The sequence below is a fragment of the Peromyscus maniculatus genome, chromosome 20 (genome assembly GCF_049852395.1).
Source record: "Peromyscus maniculatus bairdii isolate BWxNUB_F1_BW_parent chromosome 20, HU_Pman_BW_mat_3.1, whole genome shotgun sequence".
Classification (NCBI taxonomy): domain Eukaryota; kingdom Metazoa; phylum Chordata; class Mammalia; order Rodentia; family Cricetidae; genus Peromyscus; species Peromyscus maniculatus.
Window position 1 is genome coordinate 48,999,844 of NC_134871.1, and position 21,220 is coordinate 49,021,063.

General features: G+C 49.7%; 2 protein-coding genes across 3 annotated transcripts; one reads left to right on the forward strand and one right to left on the reverse strand.

Annotated features, from left to right (window-relative positions):
- The first annotated feature begins 892 nt into the window (after positions 1-892).
- Tomm22 (translocase of outer mitochondrial membrane 22) lies at positions 893-2,709 on the forward strand. The gene is made up of 4 exons (XM_006979157.4): positions 893-1,050; positions 1,218-1,336; positions 1,719-1,836; positions 2,017-2,709. Exons 1-4 carry the CDS (start codon positions 934-936, stop codon positions 2,089-2,091), a joined length of 429 nt encoding a protein of 142 aa, XP_006979219.1. The 5' UTR covers positions 893-933; the 3' UTR covers positions 2,092-2,709.
- Positions 2,710-3,949: 1,240 nt separating this feature from the next.
- On the reverse strand, positions 3,950-18,964 carry Josd1 (Josephin domain containing 1). Of its 2 annotated transcripts, none has more exons than XM_006979158.4 (4): positions 18,100-18,964; positions 7,388-7,516; positions 7,078-7,272; positions 3,950-5,977 (listed from the first exon to the last, which is right to left on the reverse strand). In XM_006979158.4, exons 1-4 carry the CDS (start codon positions 18,282-18,284, stop codon positions 5,878-5,880), a joined length of 609 nt encoding a protein of 202 aa, XP_006979220.1. In that variant the 5' UTR covers positions 18,285-18,964; the 3' UTR covers positions 3,950-5,877. The 2 variants fall into 2 exon arrangements, with proteins under 2 accessions (XP_006979220.1, XP_006979221.1); XM_006979159.4 differs by having other exon boundaries at positions 7,088-7,272; positions 18,100-18,760.
- Between the last annotated feature and the right edge of the window lie 2,256 nt (positions 18,965-21,220).

The following is a 21,220-nucleotide window of genomic DNA, read 5'->3' on the forward strand; positions in this document are numbered from 1 at the left end:
TAAAGGCGTGCACCACCACTGCCCGGCTTCTGCTATGGCTTGCTATTAGCTCTGACTCCCAGGCAACTTCATTTATTAACAAATAAAATCACATTTCAGTACAAATAAAATATCACCCTAATTTAGTTTTTTCAATTATGTGTTGTTGGGACTGGAGAGATGGCTTAGCAATTAAGATCACTTATTGCTCTTCCAAAGGACTCAGGTTCAGGACCCAGTATCCATGACTCAGGTGGCTCATGACTGCCTGTAGCACCAGCTCTGGCCTCCAAGGGTACCCACACTGGTGCACATGCACATAATTTAAAATAAAAAACTTGAAGCATTCATTGTTGTTGAGTGAATGGCACACACTTGTAATCCCTACACTTGGGAGACTGAGGCAAGAGAAGTCTCAGGCAAGCCTAGGCTACCATGCCATGACCTTGTCTCAATAAGACAAGTAGAGCAGGGTGTGGCCATGCACACCTTTACTGTGAGTCTGAAGCCAGCCTGGGCTACATAGCAGTAAAATCTATCTATGAGAGAAGTATTGTTCACCCAGCGGTAGTGGCTCTGGTCTTTAAACCCACTACTCAGGAGACAGAGGTAGGTGGATCTCTGAGTTCAAGACCAGCTTGGTCTACAAAGCGAGTTCCAGGACAGTCAAGGCTGTACTGTCTCTAGAAATCCTGTCTCTAAAAGCCATAGAAATATTTTTCTTTTAAATATTCAGGTTTCGGAGCCCAGCCCAGGCTCAACTGCACAAAATAGCTGTGAAGCACCTATCGAACAAGCTCGGGGTTCTTCCATAGCTTAAGCGGCTGGCGACATCCAGGGGGCGGGACCCGCCGCGGCTCTCTCTCCAGCCAGCCCCGCTCGCTTCCGGAAGACGCTCTGCCCAGCGGCGGGCCGCTCTCGCCGGCTCTCTTCCGCTTCCGGTGTCCTACAGCCATGGCCGCCGCCGTCGCTGCAGCCGGTGCTGGGGAGCCTCTGTCCCCGGACGAGTTGCTCCCGAAAGCCGAGGCGGAGAAGGCCGAGGAGGAGCTGGAAGAGGACGACGACGACGAGGTGCCTGGGCCTGCGGGGAGCGGGGCGGGAGCGGGCTGTCGGGGCGTGGGCGCCGCAAGCCGGGAGGGCTGCTGCTCCGCGCGGCAGGGAAGGGCCCGGCCCAGGGATCGGCGGCTCCGGTGCTGCTGCCGCTTCGCCAACGACCCCCACCTCCTCCTCCACCACAGCTAGATGAGACCCTGTCGGAGAGACTCTGGGGTCTGACGGAGATGTTTCCGGAGAGGGTCCGGTCGGCCGCCGGAGCCACCTTTGATCTCTCGCTCTTCGTGGCTCAGAAGATGTACAGGTGAGGGACGAATGTAGGAATACCGAGAGTGTGCATGGAGGGACTGGTGCTGTCGAAGGACACCGGGCATCGGAAACCACAGACGGGAGCTTGAGTGACCTTGGGTTCATTGTCATACCCCGGCTGGGGGTCGTCTTCTGGCAGGGTCGTGTGGGAATTCTTTCATGTTATCTAAGGATTCTGTGTGAGAGGCCTATAAGAATGTTAACTGTCATCACTAGGTAATCACTGTCTTGCCTCTGCAGGAGTTTGGTGCAAGGATTGGGTAGGGTACACTTGCAGAAACATCGAGGAGAGGGATACTGGAAGCTGTCACTGGTTCGGTAGAGGCTAGGTTGCCTGCCTTTCTTGGCATGTCACCTCGCACACTCTCCCTCTGCAGGTTTTCCAGGGCAGCTTTGTGGATTGGAACCACTTCCTTTATGATCCTGGTTCTTCCTGTTGTCTTTGAGACAGAGAAGTTGCAAATGGAGCAACAGCAGCAACTGCAGCAGCGGCAGGTGAGCGCGGGCTCCGGGCTCGGGGCCAGCGGTGGAGGCCCCAGGAGTAGATTGGCACCAAACCCCGAGTGGGAGTAGGTGCCCGACTGCTCAGCAGCGTCGGACTTGTCTACCTTGTATGTGTGACAAAAGACCTACAGAATCGGCACAAGCGTCTTAACGCTCTTTTTTCTTTTCCAGATACTTTTGGGGCCTAACACAGGGCTGTCAGGAGGAATGCCAGGGGCTCTACCTCCACTTCCTGGAAAGATCTAGATTGTTACTTCGGTATTTGTCCTGGTGGGAGAACTTTGAAATTCAGTTGTGTTTGAACTGCTGGTTGTTTGGACTTTTTAGTCTTTTTTTTTTTTAACTTTGGCACATCGATCTATTTAAACCTGGTGGGAACTTTCTCCGTTTCTCATGGAGAGACTCCACTTGCACCTGTGCCCTTCATAATGCTCTCACTTACTTCCTGTTCTCAATCTGATGCTAGAGTACAGCCATGGGAAGGTTACTCCACGTTATCCCTTTAGAAAATTGCTCCTATTGAAGTTCTCACAGGCCCCTTGTGGGGAAGAAGTAAGCACCCCTGACCATTAAGGCCTTTTTTTTTTTTTTTTTTTTTTTTTTAAGAATGGAGATGTCTGGGACATGTAAACAATGTGAAACTTACAAAATCCATTCTAGCTGTCGATAAAAACCGTCCCCAGGAATTGCTGTATTGGAGAGGAGCGAGGCTGGCTGTAGCTTTAGCCAGGCGGGGACTGAGAACGAACAGAGCGGGCGCCCATTTCCTCTGCACATGTGGCAATTAGAGACCTGTGTGTTGTGTAAACAAAGAAGTCATTGCTCACTTTTTGTATTTAAATAGTAAAAGAACTCCAACTGAAAGTGTCATTGCTGTGTTTGTGTATTTTAAACTTAGGCCATTTTAGAGAGCCAGGGGCACTGCCTGCCCGACTTCCTTGGTTAAGTTTTCAAAAAGGAAGAACATTTATTTTTGAATGTTGTATCGATTATTGCCCCGAATCCAAGTATCACTTCGGACTCCCTCACGGAAAGTGAAGGACCAGCTCTGTGATGTGCAGTCTACACAGTATAAACTGTTTAAAGTACGTATTGCCTTTTAGTCTTGAGAGGGCAAGTTTGCAGATAGAGCTTGTTACCTAATTCTTGTTTTTCTTGGGGGGAGAGTCTCTCCATAAGCCCACGCTAGCCTTCAACTCAGTCTTCCTGAGTGCTGAGGGATTATGGGCATGCACACCTGATAAGACTGATTTTTTTGTTTTAATTTTCAAGAAAGGGTTTCCTGGCTGTTCTGGAACTCACTCTGTAGACCAGGCTGGCCTCCAACTCAAGATCCTCTGCCTCCTGGAGTGATTAAAGGTGTGTACCACCACTGCCCAGTTTTTTGTTTGTTTGAAGTGAGTCTGGTAATTGATCCAGATATTTTCCTATCTTTGAACCTTGCAGTTTTTCCACTCAATGTTGGTCTTTTGTTTTTCTCTTGAAATGGTCTATATAGATCAGGTTGGCTTTCAACTCAGGATTGCCTGCCTCTGCCTCCTGAGTGGTGGATCAAATGTGTCCGACACCATACCTAGCTTGACTCTAATTTATTGTGCAGGTTTTCTAATCCTACTCTGATTGAGGAGGTTGTGCTGTTCCCATGGGTTAAGGAATCTGCACAAGGCCTGTCACTGTAGGGTGTGTATTCAAAGCCAGCCTTCCAACTAGACCACTGTTGTGTGCTCTTGAAGCCAGCAGTTTGGCTTTTCACTTGATAATTAGAGAAGCACTAATAGAAGACAGTGAACAAAGTACAAATTCCAAAGAAGTCTCATTTTAAAAATTACAGTAAATTCAAATGCCTCAAGGGCATTTTTGGTTTTTGAGGCAGGGTATAGCTAGCTGGATCCCAGACTGACCTTGAATACATCTTGCCTCAGCCTCCCCACTGCTAGGACAACAGGGTAGTTGGAGGCACCTCTGAACTAAATCCCACTAAGTAAATATTCTATCTTGATTTTTCAGGTGAGAGATTTGATCAAAGTGTCTCGGAGTGGTGACAAAATCCCTTTTATGTCAGAATCGTATCAAAGGTGTTTACATAATCAGGCAACAAGTAGACTTGTGTTCAATTTTTCATTTTTAATATTTGGTTAAACAAAATACATCTTTGTAAACAAACCCAGCACAAGGCCAACAAAAAAAAGGGAATAAAGCAAGAAAAACAAAGCCTAGGGCTGCCCCTTGCTGGGCATCAGGGTCAGGATGCCCCTTCCTTAAAAGGAGTAGAGCTTTTTGCCCTCGGGCATCACATGGGTCCCTGTTCCTAAGCACCAGAATTGGATATGAACAGAACCAGCCCTGAAATGCTTAAGCGTCTTTGTCCATCCCACTGGCTCATGGACTCCACGTGCATGGGACTCCTTTGCAGCGCCATTTGCACAGGCCTAGGCAGATCTGGAGGGAGGAGTCTCCTCTCCCAGGAAATGGCTTACGACCACTGACAGTGCCAATGGACCCAAGGTCCGGCTTGTGACAATCAGCAAGGTCGGCTGTAACTTCTGGCTGGTAGTGATTGGAATGTCATTGTGCAGGGTCAGAGTTCCCCATGGTGCCAAGCAGATCCGGTGTAGAAAATGGTACAGATGACCGTGGTTGAGCGTAATGCAGTAGCCACCTGGGGCCTCTGCTACTCGAATAAAAAACGGCCTTGTCGGATTGAAGATACATGTGCAGAAAAAGTGCTGGTGTAAACATGCACTCCAGTCACAGTGGGGAGACAGCCCTGCTTCACCCCAATATGCTTGCTCAGGATCGACATGCAAGCCCCGAGGCTAGCTCTGCTGCCAAGGGAGAAGCCTGGCCATGGGGCGGCTCTCAGACCTGCAGAGACCATGGCTCCCTAAGGGCTGGCCAGGTCACCTGCCTGCCCACCTGCCTTGAAGGCCACCACAGCCACATTGGTGTGTGGTATGATATTTATTTCCTCTACTTATTTTCCAAAATTACAGGAGAAACAATGGTCTAGAACTACTTGAGGTGGGGGCGAGCCAACCTCAGTTGGTGAAGGAAACTACACAAAGGTGCCAGACCCAGAGCCCCTAGCATGACGCACACAGGCCACCTGCGACTCCCATGCCGCAGTGCTGGAGCCCAGGACGGGCCTACCAGTTCTCACTCAAACTGTGAGGCTCACCGTCATGGCAGTTTCCTCCCAACTCTGTCCCCAACTTTGGAGTTCGATGCCAATGGCAGATGTGTTTCTGACTTTGCTGAAATGGGCCAACCAGGAGTGCTGTCCCTCTTCACTGTCTCTGCCCCAGAGCTTCCTGAGTCACTGTCGTGAAATGGGGACACAGTCGGAGTGAAAAGCTCCCGTGACTGCCCCGTGACTGTCCTAATATGGCTTCAGCCCCACAATGCTAGGCGTCTTTTTCACCACTGTCCTGCTGGAATACCGTGCACTTTACCTACTTTGGAATATCAGAACTTTTCAGTATAAAACTCCAAGGCTGGCTAGGATTACAAACGGGGTAAGAGGTGGCATTGTGGATGCAGATGGCATGCGGTGCCACCACGAGGGGCCTGACAGTTTCCTGAGACGCTTATGCTCTGGGTCCTCTGAGCGGGTCACTGGGCTCCGTGTGTACTGTGTACTTGGACACCCTGGTGCCACAGGAGAGAAAAAGAGGAGGCGCCCCCCCTGTGAGCCTGAAGCATCAGTGACAACTACCAGCAGGACCTGTGTCAAGTCCTCATAGAAAGGGGAAATAAGCAAGCGCCCCCAGGGACCCCTTTCCCCTCCCTCTGAGATAGAGAAGGGTGTTCAATGGCTTGCCCTAAGTGTTCAGAGCTCCTACCTTCTTCCCCAGGCACAGACAGTGCTTGGTGGCTCTGTGACAGTCCACACACCTGTCCTAATGCACTGGCAAAGTTGAGGGGAAACCCAATGAGATGTTTGGGGAGGTGGCTGGACAGACCCATTGTAGAGGCCACAGCACATCGAAGAGGGCTGGAGGGCTGAGGCGAAGAGCGGGTCCAGGGGAGCTGTCACACATCCGCCCTCCAGCTCTGATGGGCCTCCACTTCTTCTGGCACCACCAGCAGGAGTTCACAGTTTTTTCCTCGCAAATGGTATTTTAGAAATTTCCTACGGAAGAGGGAATAGGCAACAAGAAATGAGATGCCACTGATTTGCAGGTTGCAGTCTTGGGGTCACCCATTCACCAGAATAGAAACCTCCCCAGTTAACACCCATGGCAGTCCTCTTTTGTTTGTGACATCGTTTCTCTGTGTAGCTCTGGCTGTCCTAGAACTCACTCTGTAGACAAGGTGGCCTCAAATTCAGAGATCCACCTGCCTCTGCCCCCTGAGTGGGATAAAAGGGGTGCACCACCACCACCACCACCACCACCACCACCACCACCACCACCACCACCACCAGGCTATCCCTATGGCAATCTTAAAACTCCAGGAGTGACTGACTTAGAGGGTCCATATTTGGTTACTCCTCCATTCCTGTTAGAATTCCAGTCTCAATTTCTGCTCGTTCTCAGATATTACTGCCATTAGTGTGCTGCTGTGAGTTCTAGAACACAGCATATTCTAATGGTTACTAAGTGTCAAACAAAATAGCATAAAACCTGGGCCAGCTCAAGGTAAAGCACTTGCCAAGCAGGCCTGACAACCCGACTGAGATCCCAGGAACCCACAGTGGAAGAAGATTAACGCCTGAAAATTGTCTTCTGGCCTCCATATATGCCCAGGAGCACACACACAATAATAAAAGGAAAAACTTCAGTTACAGGGCTGGGTGTGGTGGTGGCGTATGCCTTTAATCCCAGCACTCAAGAGGCAAGGGCAGGCAGAAGGTAGATCTGAGTTCAAGGCCAGCCTAGTCTGCACAAGGAGTTCTAGGACAGCCGGGACTACATAGACTCTCTAAAACAAAACAACAAAAACTTTAGGTCATAGAGAACTATGTCATCTTCCTCTCTCTTAACTGGCAGTTGTCTAAATGGAGAGGTGGCTGTCGGCCCCACCAGACCAGAAAGCTAGAATCATGGATGTGAAACCCGTTCATCAAAGGGATGGAGTCCTAATTGAGTCTTCAATCTAAGACCCTATGACTCCAAGAAGGCAGGTCAAGGATTGAAGGACAGAGGAATTTCCCTTTATCAGATAATCACATGAGCTTGACTTCCCAGAACCCCAAGCTAAAAGCCTGAAAGCCCAGCCTTTGGGGGTCACCTGAGCTCACTCTCGCCTCCAATCCACTCCGGCATCTTGAGTTTGGAGTCAAGGTTGTAGTAGGCCCCTCCCACCTCACGAACGCAGATCCAGTGCTGCCTTTTGAGAGGCAACTTGAGGGGACCCCAGCACAGGCTGGAGGGCAGGTTCATGATGAAGCCCATGACATTACTGAGAGCAATGACACCCACGTCCCTGCAGGAGAGAAAAGGAGTCAGGCTCTGGGACAGCCACTCTGAATGGCTGCCCCATCCACTTGGGGTTGGCACCATAACCGGCCCTTGTTGGCAAATCAAGTTTGGTTCTCTACCTGCGCTTGTCCCACCAAACAGCCTCATAGCCTTTGGTCTGAAGTGCTGCCATGATGACATTCACATCATAGTTCCCATTTCCCAGCATGCTCTTCTTGTGGGGCGTCACCATAGTGTTTGGAGACAACCTACGGATGTAAAGGAAAAGCTTAGGCTCGCTGATCTGCCCAGCCTCCCCAGCCGTATACCACCAGAAAGCATTTTGCAGCACTGCCCCGGAAGCTGGTTCCCTCGGCAGAACAGTCTCACAAGTTTCTACCTAAGCGTCGCATGGCTGGCTCCGGCTAGCCTCGAGATTGCCTCTCCCAGTGCAAAACAACTCAGGAAGCCTGGGACCTCGCTGGCCTTTTGGGGAGGAGTGTTAGAGTGAAGGGGGTGACCACAAGAAATGATGCGCAGGCCGGGCCGTGGTAACCCACGCCTTCAATGCCGGCACCCGGGAGGCAGAGGCAGGCGGATCTCTGTGAGTTCGAGGCCAGCCTGGGCTACAGAGGGAGATCCAGGACAGCCAGGGCTACACAGAGAGACCCTGTCTCGATAAACAGAACAAACAAAAATGCCCCACAGAAGCACTGGTCTTCTTTACGAGCTCCTGTCACCACGGCCTTCCTACTGCTGCGCTTTCCCTTGGATACAAACCTTTCTAAAAACACCAACAAAGCTGGGCACGGGCGTGGTGGCTGTGGCGACGCAGCAGCACACACCTTTAATTCTGGCACTAAGGAGCCAGAGGTAGGACAGTCTCTGTGAGTTTAAGTCCAGCCTCATCTACTTAGTGAGTTGTAGGCCAGTCAGACATAATGAGACCTTCGCTATGAAAGTAAAAAAACCACTAGTAAGTGATATGTGATGTTTTAAATGGCACAGGTAGTAACTGTTACTCCTGCCTTTTACATTTTAAGTACTCTACTTAAGACCTGTACTTCAGTAATCATTAAATATTCAAAGGTGTGTAGTAGTTGAGACAGGCAGCATAACTGCATGAACTGGAGCCAAGTGAAAGGCCATAAAAACTAACGAGGTCTATATTAAACTGGAACGCAGAACTCATTTACAGACTGTGTGTGTGTGTGTGTGTGTGTGTGTGTGTGTGTGTGTGTGTGTGTGTGTCCATGCATGAGTGCCTGCGTGTATCCTGAAAAAAAAATTAAAAGCACAAAGAATCAATTGAAAAGAAATAAACCTTACAGGCAGAGGCAGGTGAATCTCTGAGTTTGAGGCCAGCCTGATCTACATACAGATTGAGTTCCAGGACAGCCAGGGCTACACAGAAAAGCCCTGTCTTGGAAACAAACAAAAAACCTTATACCAGATAAACAAAACTCAACTGTAGCTCTGGTGGCCTACCCAGCCTTCAACTAAGGTCTCCATACTAGCTCAGGCTGGCCCTGAACTCAGGACCCTCTTGCCTCAGCTCCCAAGTGCCAGGATTGTAGGTATGCACTGCCCCACCCATTTCAAGCCCTTTCTTTTTACTGCTCCTTTTAGCAGTTCCATTTTCCAGCTGAGGCTTGTACTGGAAGGCATTTCTCATCTTAGTATTTTGTTTTCCTAGTCTAGAAAAGCCAGGAGATGAGGAAGGCCATCTTGACTGGAGGGTTAACATATTTTTTGTTGTTGTTTTGGGACAGGGTCTCTGTACATTGCCCTGGCTGTCTAGTAACTCACAGAAATCTGCCTGCCTCTACCTCCCAAGTGTTGGGATCAAAGGTGTTGTGTCACAGGATGGGTCAATATGTCTCTGGCATTCCTATAAAGGGAGAGGAAAATGTGGTGGGTTCTTCAGGAAGGAAGATACCCAGAGGTTGCACCGTGTCACTTCCAGGAAAAAAAAAAAAAAAAAAATCTACTTTGGGCCAAAGAAGTCAATTCTAAAACTTTAAGAAATCTTGCTTAAAACAAAACAAAAAACTTCTCCAAACACAGCATCCATACTGATTTGGGGGGGTGTTGGCAGTTCGAAAGCCTTACTCCTGCCAAGCAAACACTCTGCCAACTGAGCTATATCATGAGCCCCATTTTTCAAAAATAAACATGCCCTTGGCTTTGTTTAAAACTCTCCAACTGCAGAGGCTGGTAGTGCACACTTGTAATCCCACAATCTCAAGTCTGAGGCAGGACTGACTGCTGAGAGTTCCAGGCCAGCCGGGCCAGTATGAGAAAGACACCGTCTCAAAAAACTAAAGTGGGATGGAGTAGCTGGAGGATGACCCAGTCCTCACATGGTGGCTCAAAAACATCTGTAACTCCAGTTCCAGGGGATCTGAAGCCCTTTCCTGGCCTCCATGAGCAATGGACACAAGTGAGGCACAAACATCTATACAGTCAAAATAGCCATACCCATAAAACAAACACAAGCAATATGAGCAGTCTCTCTCGGAATCCTGGGGCTCTACAGCTTCACCTGTCACAGTGATCTATTTTACTTTGTTTTGTGTTGCAGAGCCTAGCTATGTAACTAGCTGGAGCTCACTAGGTAGGGCAGGTTAGCATTGAACTCAGAGATCTGTCTGCCTCTGCCTCCCAAGTGCTGGGATTAAAGGCGTGTGCCACCATACTGGGTAGGCATCACAGGGATTTAGGGCTGGAGAGTTAACCCTGGGTAAGGGCACTGACTACTCTTCTAGAAGACCCAGGTTTGATTTCTAGCACCCACATAATGGCGCCTAACAACCTGGAATTCCAGTTTCTGGGGAAAAGGGCTCACTTGCTCATCTCTAGAGCAAAGGCACCAATTCCTCATGCTGCGGCCAAATGTCGTTGACTCCGATGCTCGTCACCTGCTCAATACTAGGACTGCTGCTTTAGTAAATGCCCCCTTCAGTCCTCACACCAGGAGGTATGAATTCATTCCATTTAAGAAAAAAAATCCTGAGGTGTGGAGCTGAAAAGATGGCTCATTGGCTAGGAGTGTTTGCTCTTCTGGAGGCCCTGAGTAGTTCCCAAAATCCACAGCAGGCAGCTCACAGCCATCCAAGTCCAGCTCCTAGGGATCTGATGCCTCTAGGTTCCTCGGGTACCTGCACAGGGTTTCTCTGTGTAGCTTTGGAGCCTTTTCTGGATCTCGCTCTGTGGACCAGACTGGCCTCGAACTCACAGAGATCCACCTGGCTCTGCCTCCTGAGTGCTGGGATTAAAGGCGTGCGCCGCCACCACCGCCCGGCCATACATAAGTTTTTATATGCCATTTTCTTTCAAGCCCCCAACCCCAATTACCCAGAAAGCCCAGGACTGGGCACTTAAACAAGAGACCTCAAAAAGCCAAGGCAAACCAGCCTAAGATTAGCAGGCTCCCTCCAACAGGACCACAGTCTGGATGCTATTGTCTGCACTCAGCCTGATAGTAAAAGCTGGTGTGGAATAAAGTAGTTTCAGAAGCTAGCCCCTACAGGGGCTTTCTGCAATAGGGTACCCTTAACAGGGCCAGGCTGTGTAGAGTGGTGGTTGTTGGCCTTGTCAAAAAGCTCTTCCCATAGGCATCCAGAAATTGGGCACCTAGGCAGCAGAAAGCAGCCCTAATCTGGGCCATGGCTGTGGGTGGTCCTTTTTTTTTTTTTTTAATGTACCTTTTTCTTTTCTTTTCTGATAATTTTTAAATAAAAATTTTTTTTTATTCTAAAGTTAGGTGATTTAGAAAATTTTTTTTTCTTTTCTTATGAAAGGTATCAATGGGTGGTGGTGATGCACACCTTTAATCCTAGCAGGGAGGCAGAGGCAGATGGATCTGTGAGTCCAAGGCCAGCCTGGGCTACAGAGCCAGTTTCAGGACAACCAGAGCTGTTACACAGAGAAACCTGTTTTGAACCCTCCAACCACCCAAAAAAAAGGTCTCGTGTAGCCTAGGCTAACTTCAGAGTCACTATGTAGCTGAGGATAACTTCAAACTCCTAATCCTTCTGCTTCCAACTCCTAGGTTCTGGGAATGCTAGGCTTGTGCCATGCCAGCACATGAAGTCAGGTGGTTTTCACTGTCCATGAACACTAACAGTTGACGGAACTAAGCTCAAACCTGGATTCATGAGAACCCAGTTGTCCTGCTTACAGTGGAGACCCAAGAGTCAGGGTGGGATGGGAGGTGGTAACCGGCTGCTGAGCAGAAAGGTCTGTTGAGTCCTGAGTCCCGAGGCTGAAACATGAGCACTAGGGCAAAGGTTCTCTCCTGGCAGTGGGAGAGAGTAGTGGAGAGGAGGCCAAGCTTGGGTGGCAGCTTGGGTTCCCTCTACCCACTCTTCAGGAACCTATTGTGTGGCTTCCATCTTTCCTGGAGAGTCTCTGACCAATACAAGGAAGAAGACATCACCGGAGACCACTAAGACCTCAACCTCCCACTGGCTACCTCCCTGCAGGCTCATGCCCAGAGCAGTGCTCTCCTGAGCCTCCCAATCCCATGCTCATTAGTGGAGGCTCTAAGAGGCATCTAATATTTCAAAATACAGGAACAACAGGATGAGCCAGCAAGTAAAGCGGCTTCCTGCAGGAATTCCAGGAGTCCCTAGCATACAGTCTTCATCCTGAGTCTCCAGGAGGAGACTACACATTGTGCTTCAACCCTCAACACCAGACTACACAGACATCTGTTCCGAAGGCCGCTTCTCAAGACTGCTGTCCCAGGATCTCTTGTCCTGCTCTCATCTCTTAAAAACTCTTGTTAAGATTCAGACCCTTGCTGGGCAGCAGTAACACAGGCCTTTAATCCCAGTACTCGGGAGGCAGAACCAGGAGGATCTCTGTGAGTTCGAGGCCAGCCTGGTCTACAGGCACCAAAACTACACAGAGAAACCCTGTGTTGTCAAAAAACCAAAAAAAAAAAAAAAAAAAAAAAAAAAAAAAAAGGTTCAGATCCTCTCTTGCCTATTCTTACTCTTTCCTAACTGGAGGCCCCTAGTCTCACACTGGGCTTTTGAAAGACTCCCAGACTCATCTCCTTGACTCCAAACTCTCCTTCACACAGGTCAGTGCACACATTTCTGCCACACTCACCAAGGCCTCATTTCCCCTCCTTTTCTGGGACTGACAGTACAGCCTACCTACCGCCTGTTGGCCAACTCCGGGTCCCATCCTACCTAACCCACTGCCGTCCTCTCCAGGGAGCATGGTATACTGCAGGCACCAAAACTATGTGGCCTTCAGTACTTTATCCTACTTCTGACTACAAACCAAATCCCACAGCTTCTTCTGGCTCAACCTCACATGCCCCTCTCTTCCACAGAATCCCTCCAGACTCTGAAAAGGGAGGGAGACTCAGAGGATCACACATAAACCAAATTTATCCAAACACCATCAATACTAATTTATTGAAGAATTCATTTGGCAAGCATTCAAACAATGAGTCCCTGGAACTCTTTAATGTTACCTCTCAGCCAGGCATTGGCATCTAATAACCATGTCCGAACTGATCAATATAGGGAGCGATGACACAGGACTGTCGTCTAGCACTTGGGAGGTAGAGGGCGGAGGATCAGAGGCTCAGTGTCATCTTATATATAACAAGTTCCAGATCAGTCTGGGCTACATGAGATCTCCTTTCAAAGACAAATCTGAACTGATCAATATAGGAAATGCTAACAGTTTCCATTCCATTCTACAGGGCTGGTCGTCTGTAGAAGAGGGATTGTCTACCTCTAGTTCTCCCCCTGCCTCCCCAAAGTCCTTTCTTTTACTTTTAAGGATACCTGACTGCCCACTGGCTCAGCTGCTCCATGGGGCGTCATCCTTTAATCCTTCTACAGAAGTCTTTACTGTAAATAAGAAAGCTGGGTGTAAGGGCTACAGTGGCTTGCACAGTCGTGCCCAGCTGCCAGGTAAGCGGCAGAGGGAGGAAGCAGCCGGAAGAGGACACCGAACTGCCCACGGTCACTTCCCCACAATGGTCCAGCAGCACTCCGCCAGTGCTCTTGGGTAGAGTGTCTGCTGCCCAGGACAGCTTGCTGATTTCTACAGAAATGCTGGGGCTCACAGCCAACCTCTGGTGTCGGCTGCTGCTTGGGTAAGATTCAAAACCTCTAAGGTGAGCTCTAGCCCAGGTTACCTCTCCAAAGTCACTACTATGCCATCAATGGTAGTGATTTTGGATTTTAATGAAGAGGGAGAGGGAGGGAGGGAGGGAGAGAGTTAATCAACTTTTTTCTCCCTTAATTCTTTCTTTCATCAGAATTTCCTAGTTTGTTTCTAAATAAAGCACAGCTCCTCCCATCACAGGTTCGGATAAGCTACTCCAATCCCTAGAGGCTAATACTGAGCACCTTAGCCAGGCAGTGGGAGGCAGATCTCTGCGTCTGAGGCCAGCCTGATCTACAGAGTAAGTTCCATGACAGCCAGGGCAACACAGAGAAACCCTGTCCGAAAAACCAAACCAAACAAACAAAAACCCTCACCTCAGCACTCTTCTCAGTTTCTCACCTTCTCAGACTTTTAAATGTGGCTCTTCCCATTTCTCATGACTGAATGGTGAAGACACTAGAGTGCTTACTTACCCTTTGTGACCATTCACCAACGCCTAACCTTCCGGTTCCTTTTTTCATTAGAGTTCCTCTGTCACCGGGCTAGTTTCTGTCTAATTAGATTTTAATAACTATTCTATTTAGGAGGGAGTGCAGAGCTAGTTGCAAGAACATCTGATCACTAAAACATCGAGAAAGGGCCAGACAAAATATTTTAGGCCTAAGCCTAAAGTAGCCGAGCCAAAAAAAAATAACCCCTAGCTACTACAGGGGCTGGAGAGATGGCTCAGTGGTTAGAGCATTGGTTATTCTTCCAAAGACCCAGGTTTGGTTCCCAGTACGCACATGGCTGCTGACAACCATCTATAACTCCAGTTTCAGAGAATCCAACACATGTATGTGGTGCAAAGACATTCATGCAGGCAAACCCCCACACACATAAAACACAGTGAATAAGATCAAATAAATGCTACCACAAGATGATGTGTACAGTGGCAGAACACTGGCCTAGCACGCATAAGGCCAGAAATTCAATCCCTAACACCACAAAAGATAAAAACTATCCTATGAGTTCACCTCTGAACCCTTCTTTTTCAAAGTTTGGAGACATATACATATGAAATACACACTGATGGCACGGGCCCGCTGTCTGAGGTATCTTCTCCCAGATCAAGGCTCAGTTACACCTGACCCCCACCCCCCCACCCTGCTGCTAATCAGCATTAGCTCTGTTCTAAATTCTTACTCATTTCTCTTCCAAGCATGAGTCACGTCATCTCCACAACTCTATTAAAACCCCACCCTGCTTTTGTATTTCTCCTCCTTCAACTGGCTAAAAGTCAACTGCCAGGATGAACTTCCTCTCAACAAATGGCTCTGATTATCAACACTTTCCTTCCATTTCCACCACATGAGACACATTTTTAAACCAGCATGGATTAATCCCGTCAGCTTTCTTCTCTCTGAATACGTTTCTTTTCTTTTTTTTAAGAGAGAGAGAGAGAGAGCACACACGAGCATACATGCACGTGCATTGGTGGTTTTTACCTATATGCATTTGTATGACGTTGCCAGATCCCTTGGAACTGGAGTTACAGACAATTGTAAGCTGCAGCGTGGGTGCTGGGAATTGAACTTGAGGTCTCTGGAAGAGCAGCCAGTGTTCTTAACTGCTGAGCCCCATGAATGCCAGTTTCTAAAGAGACCATCTATTCATTTTTAAACCGCTCCACTGTGCACGGCTCTCTCTGCACCTCAGTCTCTTAGACCTGCCCCGAGAATAGCCCCGATGTGCCCTGCTCAGCCTGTTTTCTCTACAACGCTTCCCGGCGCACTGCAAGTGGCTAGTCTTTCTCTCACCTTTTTCCTTTATATTTTCTTCTGATTCCTTCCACACGTGGGGGTAGGAAGGGTGACGTCCCTACTTACCCACACAGATAAAAATGCTCTGTAATAGAACTCCTTCTCTGGAATTCTCTTACTGGTCAGCCTGTATTGTGTGAACACAGAAATATACCACAATTTGCAAAAGCTTCAAAAGGAACAGTACCCTGGTCTGTTGCTGGAGGGCTTCTCTCCAGGTTCCACCAAGCCCCGCAGTCCCACAATCCACGTATAAAATAATCACTCAGACGCTTATATTACTTATAAACTGTGTGGCCGTGGCAGGCTATAGAGTGATATCCACAGCACTGGTCCCTTGTGGGTGCTCAGCAGATATTTACCATCTTTCACTCAGGGAAGAGGTATCTGAAAGACATCCACTGTTATCCACAACCATTTGATGATACAGCCCAGACCCCCAGTCCAGCCCACTTACTAGCTGGAAAGGCAGCTACTGAAGTTCCTGCTTCTCTGTGAGCTTTTCCAGTCTACAGCAAGCAGCCAGGAGGAGAACTTTGGAGGCAGGCCCTGGAGCTGTAAAGCTTGGGCCCAAATCTGACCATTAGCAACTACAAACTCCATGTCCTGGTTTCTTCTTCTAGAATAATGAGAAACAACAGAGCCTACCTCCTAAGCTAGGTGTGAGGACTCAGCTGCCTGCACAAAGAAGGCCCTCAGAATGGTGTAAAGTATTGATTTGTTAGTGGTCTCAAGATGATTAACTCGCCCCCATGGGACTGGACTAGGCCCTCTGGATACAGAAGATGGTTGATTGGCTCGAACCGTTTGGGGGGCACCCAGGCAGGGGGATAGGGATCTGTCCCTGGTCTATGGGTAGGCTTCTGGAATCCGGTGCCTGTGGTGTGACACCCTGCACAGCCTTGGTGCAGTGGGAAGGGGCTTGGACCTGCCTAGGCTCAGTGTGCTGGGCTTTGCTGACTCCCCATGGGAGACCTCAATTTGGGGGATGTGGGGATGTGGGGTGGCTTAGGAAAGAGGGCTTGGGAGGTGGGAGGAGGGAGGGGGGTCTGTGGATAGCATGTGGAGTGAGTAGAAAATTTCTTAATAATGAAAAAAAAAAAAGATGATTAACTCCTTCCTCTGTCAGTCCAGGAGCCAAACTCATAGAGGTCAAAATGTCAACTTGAGTACCACTAACTACATAATACCACTAACTAACTGGTAAATAATCTGACATTTACTTACTGGTGGGTAAAACTAGGCAAACTCCATAAACTCAGTCCTGGTTCCCCGGATCATTGCTAAGGTTGCTCTGAGAGTGTTAACACACACCACAAAGTACCAAGCACACTCAGGTACTCATGGTGAGTCACTTCCTTCTCCCTGGTTATAGATTAGGAAACAATTCAGAGCTGCCCAGAAGAAACATTAAAGGTTGCCCAAAAGGAAGAAGTTCAGAAGCTGGGTCCTCCTTTCTGTCACATGACTGGGTGGTCGAAGACACATTTCTTACCTCCGAATCGTGCTCTGTACTAGTAGACAGTGGTCATGGAGCACAAAGCACATCTGCCTTGCTGAGGTAGAGGCCTTACTCTGGTCTTTTGTTTGTTTGTTTGTTTTTCGAGACAGGGTTTCTCTGTGTAGCTTTGCGCCTTTTCCTGGAGCTCACTTGGTAGCCCAGGCTGGCCTCGAACTCACAGAGATCCGCCTGGCTCTGCCTCCCGAGTGCTGGGAATAAAGGCGTGCGCCACCACCGCCTGGCCCCTTACTCTGGGAAACAAGCACTGCTCTCGTTGTGGAGCACTAACAGCACTCGGTTAGAATGCTTTTCAGGATAAGTGGTCCACACCTCTGCTTCACAAGTCACCCCAAACAGGCTGATTCTGGCCCCAATTCCTGTCTGTGCAGCAGTTATTTCATCTCCCACTGGGGAGATCAGAGAGGTCCTCTGGGGTCTCAGAGTATCCTATCCTTGAGGTCTGGGTATTCCAAACCTTTCCCAGCTCACCGTCAAAGCTGCTCCGGACTGCAGTCGTGCTGCTGGGTCCTGCAAGACACTACTCAACTCTTCAAAAGTCGAAGCAATGGGCCTGAAGCTGAACTCTGACCACTTGGGGAGGGACAGATTTGTTCTAAAGGGTCCAAAAGGCAATCACTTTTCTTTTGGGGAGACAGTGCCAGGGACTGTACCTAGGACCTCCTGCATAATGTGCAAAGGCGTCATCGCCGAATTTCTCACTAAGGCCATCACACAGCAGCAGGAGGAGAGGTCTGGAGTCAGCTCCTCTCAAAGTGCTGCTGTTCAGAAGCTGCTTTGGACAAATTACTTGATCTTTCTGTCCCCTGCTCTATCAGTAAAACGACTGTGAAGAGAGCCATACAAAACAATGTATGAAGAGCACCGTGGCCAGCACATGGCCTCAGGAAAGCTAAGCATTGTGGGTACACCTTTCTTGTGATGCCCATCATGTCCCACCTTTGGTGACAGATGACAGTGGATGTATCGTGTCTCCCTTCTAGACTGTAAAGTCCTTCGGGGCAGGGTCTGGAAGGGAGCCATTATAGCAGTGACCACCACCGGGAGATACGAACTTGAACTCAACCCTGAGTCCATGGCTGGCCGGGTTATCTGGAGGAAATTAAGGATCTCTACAGAGCTCCGTCTCCATCACAAGATGGGAATAACACTCGCAACATGGGGTCCCCTGTCTGGCCAGATCCGTGGTAGCAACACAACTGAGGCTACTCCATAACAGATGGACCAGAGATGGCGAGTTATCGCCCATTCCTGTGCTCCTTATAGCGGCCGACAGCGTCTAATTCCAAACGTAGGTTTGAAGGTTTACGTGCCTGAGGCGATGCACCACCCACACAAATTCAGAAATACCAAGAAGTGGGGATCAAGATGCCAAGCAGGACAGCCTTACCTCTGGAAAATCTCCTGCAGCGTTTCCCGCGTGAAGGCGTTGCTGTCCTGGAAGACGTTGTTGAGGGCGTGAAGGGCACAGAGCTCCCTGCGTTGCTTCTCATGGTAGATTTGTGGGGGTGCTGCCTGGGGGAGCTCCAAGGATTCAGATTTGGACTTGTCCCCTTTCCATGGCATGCAACTCATGTTTTTCGATTTCGGTTCCAGACAGAGCCGATAAACACCCCCACCTCCTTCCCTCCTGAATCAGAAGGTCTAGGCTTCTCTGTCTTCAGATTCCTGAGGTTTCACCTTATTCTCTGGTGTCCATGATTTATGCTTTGTCACTGGGAGAAAAGGTTGGAATCAAAAGGGACCAAAAAAAAAAAAAAAAATCCACCTCTTCTTGTCTTCTCGGTAGAAAAAAAATAACTTTTGGATTAGTTTATTTAGCCACCACTTTCAAAGTGCAGAATTAAAAAGAACATATAAAACGTAAGATTTACAAGATTTCACTACCTCCCCTCCCACCCCCTTTGGGGGGGAAAAAAAAAACCACGCTTTCCTGGCTGTGTGTTCCTCTCTGCTGATGCCAACTAGGCCTCAATGCAGGAGGGCAAAGCCGAAGGGGTCACACCGCTCCTTTTCTTCCATTTCGTCCGAATCTCAACGCCACGGACTCCGAAGACGCGGTTGGCTGCTGGGGGAGAAGAAAACGCCCGAAGCCAACAGCTAGCGAGGGCCGGCGGGCGTGCGGTCGCGGGCCGCGCGGGGGCTTCGGGGGCAGTCCTCCATGCCCGCCGGCAGGCTGGCGGCCTCGGCCCGGCGGCGGAGGAGGAGGAGGAGACGCTTGGCCTCGGCGGCGCGGGCGGAGCCGCGGGACGGCCGGGGGAAGGGGAGCGGCGGCCGGGGCGCCGCCGCAGGGAGGTCCCCGCCGGGCCCGCGAGGGTGCGGCCGGACGCCCGCCTCGCCCCGCGCAGCCCTGGCCCACCCGGCTGGCCGTCCCCGCCGCCACCTCCCGCCGTCACGTGAGGCGAGCTCCGGCGCCCTCCCGTTGCCAGCCCCGCGGGGACCGCTCGTCGCCCCCCTGGGCCTCCACCGGGAGAGCGGGCGGGCCACCACCTGGGCCGCGCGCGGGCGAGCAGGAGGCAGAGCCGGCGGGCGGGCGGCAGAGCGGGCGGGCGGCAGAGCCGGCGGGCGCGCGCACCTGAGCCCGACGTCAGCGGCGCTCACCCGGCGCGCGCCCCGGACACGCCCCCGCGCTGACCCCGCCCGCTAACCCCGCGTCGCCCCTGACGTCCGTGTGAAGCCGTCTGCGCCCGCAGAACGGGGCGGGGAGGGAAACGGGGAAATCTCCGCGGGGCTTAGTAGTTCGGGGAGCGGACCGGCGGGGCTGCGGAGACCCGCAGTAGCCGGGCAAGGCCGATCGGTAGCGTCTCCGCAGCTCCGCCCCGGCGCCGGCTCCCTCCTCGGGGCGGAGTGCTTTCTTTCTGGAGCCTGGATCGCAGCGGCGGCTGCTGCCGCCCCGGGCCCACTTCTGCTCACCAGATTTCCAAACACTCTACCAACGCGGCGGTCGGGCACAGTTCTGGGTTGGTGAACCCGACCGCCTCCTGTTTTCTAGGAGCGCTGAGGGCAGGAGCCTCGCCGGGAGTCATATTTCAAATGGAAAGGAGAGTTCTGTTTCAGATCCTTGGTGGTGTCGTATTCACGTTCACGCCACACAAACCACTGCCCTTTTGCTCTGCGACCTCCTCTTGGTGGCTGTCACTTGGTCTTCCTTTCTGTGTTTTCTTTTTTCCTTCCCGTCCTCCTTTTAGTCTCTCTCTCTCTCTAGCCCAGCTGGCCTCGAACTCATTAAATAATCAAGAATGACTAGTTTGTGCAGGGCCTGGTACTCTTATCAACTAGGGCTCCCTATTTTCTGAGTTTAGAGCTGAGTACATTATGTCAAAAGGCAGACAATTTGAAGTTTCCCGTGGATTTAAATTGTCATTGTCTCTAGCTCCCCTTCCTTTCGGATTTTGGTTTGGAAAGCAACAGATTCACACTTTCAAAGCAGTGGTTCCTCCAATCCTCAAGACTATTCCAATCCACAGTGTTATGCAACACTCCTGACTGATTGCCACGAGGCAGGGAGTCCTCTGACTCTACCTAGACTACTTTTGAACTATCTTCAAGGTTTGTGTGATTTGTAACACCAAACAGTTACAGTGTATTTACCTAGGATTTAGCTCCTAGGGACTTGCTGTGCCGCCAGCATTATTGTAAACACTTTACATATATGAATTAACTTGTTTGCTGCCAAGTGTCATATCAGGCATTTCTCTCTTCGATGCACAAAGAAGCTGATCAAGTTGTTTGAAATCACTGTATCTGTAGTGAATTAAGGGTTTGAACTTGGGCTAAACTGTCAGAAAGAGAACCTAAAGATGGATAGGGAATTACCTCTAAAGTGTCACTTTTTACACTTATTCTCACTTTCAATTCAAAAAGTGAGTGTTCCATGTATCATTTCTACGCAAAATCCTATAGTGAAAAGGACATTTTTTTTTTTCCAGTCAGGCACCAAGGTATTCTGAAACTAACCTTTTCCTGGTCATAAGATGCTAAATATTAACCAAAGCAATAGAGTTAATACAAGTGACACCTCTGCTCACACCCTCAGACAAGCAGTGAGCAACCACCAATTGAATTCTGAATACCTGGAGATACTGTCAGAACCCACAAATAAGGTCTACAAGGCTGCCTCTCACTTCAGATGCCACTTAGGAGTCTCAACCGCTGGAATTTCTGGCCTACCTACTCTATAAACATTCTCATGGCCCTTCCTTGATCCAACTTAATCTGCTACAATAGCTCACTCAACCCAGGGATGCACTATACTCACATTTACCAGTTTATTACAAAGAATAACACCAAGTGTACAGAAGAACAGTCAAATGAGACAGACATACAGTAAAGTATGTAGGAAGGGGGCTTCCATGCCTTCTTAGGGCTTGAGAATCGATTCAGTCACTGAATTGCTCACAGAGTAAGTGAGGACCTGAGTTTGGCTCTCCAGCACCCACATAAAAAGCCAGGCAGGAGGGTATATGCCTTGTCATCTCAGGAGAAGCAGAGGCAGGAAGATCCTTAGGGTT